Source organism: Mus pahari, chromosome 15, assembly GCF_900095145.1.
Source record: "Mus pahari chromosome 15, PAHARI_EIJ_v1.1, whole genome shotgun sequence".
In the NCBI taxonomy this organism is placed as follows: domain Eukaryota; kingdom Metazoa; phylum Chordata; class Mammalia; order Rodentia; family Muridae; genus Mus; species Mus pahari.
The window spans coordinates 29881347-29885208 of record NC_034604.1 but is presented as its reverse complement, the minus strand read 5'-3'; the positions used below and the strand labels follow the sequence as shown (position 1 = coordinate 29885208).

The 3862-nt window shown below is 43.4% G+C and overlaps 1 protein-coding gene across 1 annotated transcript in view; it reads left to right on the top strand.

Annotated features, from left to right (window-relative positions):
• Cdc25c (cell division cycle 25C) overlaps positions 1-3862 on the top strand; it is a 20965-nt gene that overhangs the window by 7142 nt on the left and 9961 nt on the right. The window contains 3 exon segments of the mRNA XM_029547207.1: positions 1947-1984; positions 1986-2045; positions 2777-2902. Coding sequence (XP_029403067.1) covers positions 1947-1984; positions 1986-2045; positions 2777-2902 — 224 coding nt within the window.

The window sequence follows — 3862 nt, the reverse complement described above, 5'->3', positions numbered from 1 at the left end:
TGAGCCACCATGTGGTTGCTGGGATTTGAACTCCGGACCTTCGGAAGAGCAGTCGGGTGCTCTTACCCACTGAGCCATCTCACCAGCCCCTATAGCTCACTTTTTGTGTGTTGTTTTTAAGACAGAGTTCATGGGGCTGGAGAGATGGCTCAGCAGTCAAGAGCGCTGACAGCTCTTCTAGAAGACCTGGGTTCAATTCCCAGCAACTACATAGGAACTCAAAACTGTCTATAACTCATAACCTCACATAGACATACATGCAGTCAAAACACCAATTTACATTAAGTAACAATAAATAAATTAAAAAAAAAATACAAGGTCCAGTTATCCAGGCTTCCCAGCAGCTAGGATTACAGACCTGCACCAGCAGGCTAAACTAAACTTTGGTCTTTCATTCCCTCAGTACTGGGGATTGCATGAGAGGCCTCAGGTATCCTGAGCAAACACTCTGTCGCTGGACAATTTGAGACAGAATTTCATTAAGCTATGACCTTGAACTTGAAGTCCCGCGTCAGCCTCTTAGGTGGGATTAGCTGTGCACTAGCAGGCCCATATTAATTTTTTCTGATTTCTCCTTAGATGAACTCTCTTGAGGACGCTATGGTCCTTTTTATATAAGGCTTACACCATCCTGTCCCAAGTAGAAAGTGCTCTTTGCTGAACTGACCACTCACGACGATGATCCTTAATCCGTCCACCTAAACTGCTTTTCTAGCCATCTTCTGTGTCTTCTGTCCCCTCACCTAGATCGGTATACATGCTAAAGTGGCTATTCTAGTCTCTTTTCTTTCAGATTCATTTGTTTTTATTTTACGGGTGTGAGTGTTTTGCCTGTGTGTATGTCTGTGCACCACGTTAGTGCAGTGCCCACAGAGCTGGAAGGGGTCATTGGATTTTCTGGAACTGGAGTTGCAGGTGGTTGTTGGCCACCATGTGGGTGCTGGGAATTGAACCTGGGTCCTCTCTAAGAACAACATGTGCTCTTAACTGCTGAGCCCTATCTCTAGCCCCCACTATGCTTTTATTCTTCCCTATACTAGAGAAGGTATGCCTGGTTTTAGGTGTTTATAATCAACTTCAAAAAATTACTACTACCTCTGCCCCTTAAATTTTTTTTTTCTGCATTTATTTATTATGTGTGTGTGTGTATCTGTGTGTGTGTCTGTCTGTGTATCTGTGTGTGTGTGTGTATGTGTGTGTGTGTATCTCTGTGTATGTGTGTGTGTGTATGTCTGTGTATCTCTGTGTGTGTGTGTGTGTGTGTGTGTGTGTGTGTGTGTTTGTGTGCTCAGATTCCCTTAGAGGTCGAAGGACAACTTATAGAAGTCAGTTCCTTAGGCCATCTCAGTTCCAGGGATTGAACACAAATTGTCAGGCTTTGTGCCAAGTACCTTTATTAGCTGAATCATCTTTCTATCCCTATTATTGCCGTTTTATTCTCCCCTTGTAAATCAGTCTTTAAAAATCTCACAGTCCAGGACTACAGAGATGGTTCAGTGGTTAAAAGCACTTACTGCTTTTCCTGAGAACATGAGTTGAGTTGCCCACACCCGCATAGCGGTTCCACATCCATCTCATCTGTAAGTCCAGTTCAAGGGGATCGAGTGCCTTCTGGCCTCTGCAGGCACCAGGGGCACATGTAGTACACATATCTATGCAAACAAAACACTCATATTCGTAAAATAAAGTAAATACACTTTAAAAATAATAAATATCTACAAATAAAATTGCAGATCCCTTCCCAAGCAAGCTTTCTTTCATCCCCTGTCCTTTTGTTTATGATGATAAAATTTGTATCCACCAAAGCAACTCTGTGTGTCGACATCAAATCCACAGCATTATCTGTATCTTCAGATATGATTTAATGACTACGTTTATGTGTTTCATGGAGTTATTCATAGTTTGATCAGATGTCCAGCTGATTGACATGGGTCTTTCTTGTGCAGATAAACACCAGTTTAAAGGCATTGGAATGGGAGGCACCTAGGACCCCAAGGTTTAGAAAAATGCCTGGAGGCCCTCTGGCTTCTCCTCTGTGTGAGCTGGTGAGTTACTGACTACGATCAAGTGGTGGCTGAAGTATCTTGGGTGACAGGACAATAGGTGGCTGTTGACTTTCGCTAAGCCACAGTAGCTGAGCAGAGGGTTGGAACAGTAACCGCCAGTCTGAGGAGCTATGTGCCTTCTGACAGTTTGGGTTGTTTAAATGCAGGCTGAGAATTCTTCTTAACCTTTGGTTTCCTCTTCTTTTCTCTTTCTTTCCTTGTGGGGATTTGAGACATCCCGGTCTAGGTGCTAGGTCAACAACCATGTGCCACGGGGCACAATGTCCATTTCTTTTCTCATTTTTGAAATGAAGTTTTACTGTGCTGCTCAGGGCAGCCTTGAACTCCTTTACTCAGGCTCTCTTCCTCCTCCTCCTCCTCCTCCTCCTCCTCCTCCTCCTCCTCCTCCTCTTCCTCCGTGGTCTCCTGAGTCCTGTAGGTTTCTGCCACTGCATGCAGCTTCTTTTAAGGGTTGTACAGTTTAATTCTTACATTTATATTGTTGCTAACATGATATATGTGTTCCGAATAAGGTAAGGATTTCTTATTTTTTCCATTATTTTAAATTTTAATTTGTGTTTCCTTTTATTGAGTCAGCATTTGAGTATGCAGCTAAGGCTTGCCTCAGACTCCGGATTCTTTGGCTTCAGCCCCTTGATTAGCGGGATCATAGACAAATGCTTTCATACTCGGCCCTAAATAGGTTTTGATCTTGTCAGTATACTTGACAGGAAATGAAGCAGCTGGGCAGCCCCATTACTACAGTTCCTAAGCTGAGTCAAACCATAAAGCTAGAAGACCAAGAAGGGATTTCAGAAGACCCGATGGAGTGTTCCCTGGAAGACCAGGATGCCAAGGTTCAGTGTCGCGTTACTCCTCACTTTCCACCTTTGTTTTACAGTTTACTTACTCCATGCGTGTGTCTATGGTGTCTATGTTTCTGCATGTGCATGCACATGCGTGGCATATATGTGGTGGTCAGAGGACAGTTAGTGAAAGTTAGTTCTCTCCTACCTTGTGGGTCCAAGCATCAAACTCAGTCATCAGGCCTACAAGCTGAATTGTCTCAGTAGCTTTTGGATGTTTGTCATTGTTTTTGTTTTCTATTTTCTTTTAAAAAAAAAGGGGGGGGGGGGTGTCTCATTGAGTAGTCCAGGCTGTTGACATTGCTGTTTAGCCCAGGGTGGCTTTGAACTAGCAACCTTCCTGTCTTAACCTCCTGAATACTAGGACTATATATAGGTGTGCCATCCTGTGCTACCGTACCAACTTTTCTTTTTCACTTTGTTCGTTTAAGATCAGGTCTCACTTCGAGGCCCAGGCTGACCTGGAACTCACTTGTAGCCAAAGCAGCTCTGGAATTCACTGTAGTAGCCTAGGCTGCCTTGAAACTCTTTGAAATCCTCTTCCCTCAGCCTCCCAAGTGCGAGGATTATGGACATGAGCGTCTACATTTGATCTTAAGTAAACAATATTGTTTGCCTATTATCCTAGGGCTGTGACAAAACAAAACAAAACAAAACAAAACAAAAGGCAGAGTCTCGGTGGTGATGCATACCTGTAATTCCATTACTTTGTAGGTTGAGGCAGAGGGTTGTGAATTAAAGGCCAACCTTGAGTACATAATGAGACCTGGTTTCAACAAGAACAATAGGGCTGGAGAGATGGCTCTGCAGTAAAGAGCCCTGGATGCTCTTCCAGAGGACCATGGTTTGAGTCAAAAGAAAGAAAGAAAGAAAGAAAGAAAGAAAGAAAGAAAGAAAGAAAGAAAGAAAGGAAGGAAGGAAGGAAGGAAGGAAGGAAGGAAGGAAGGAAGG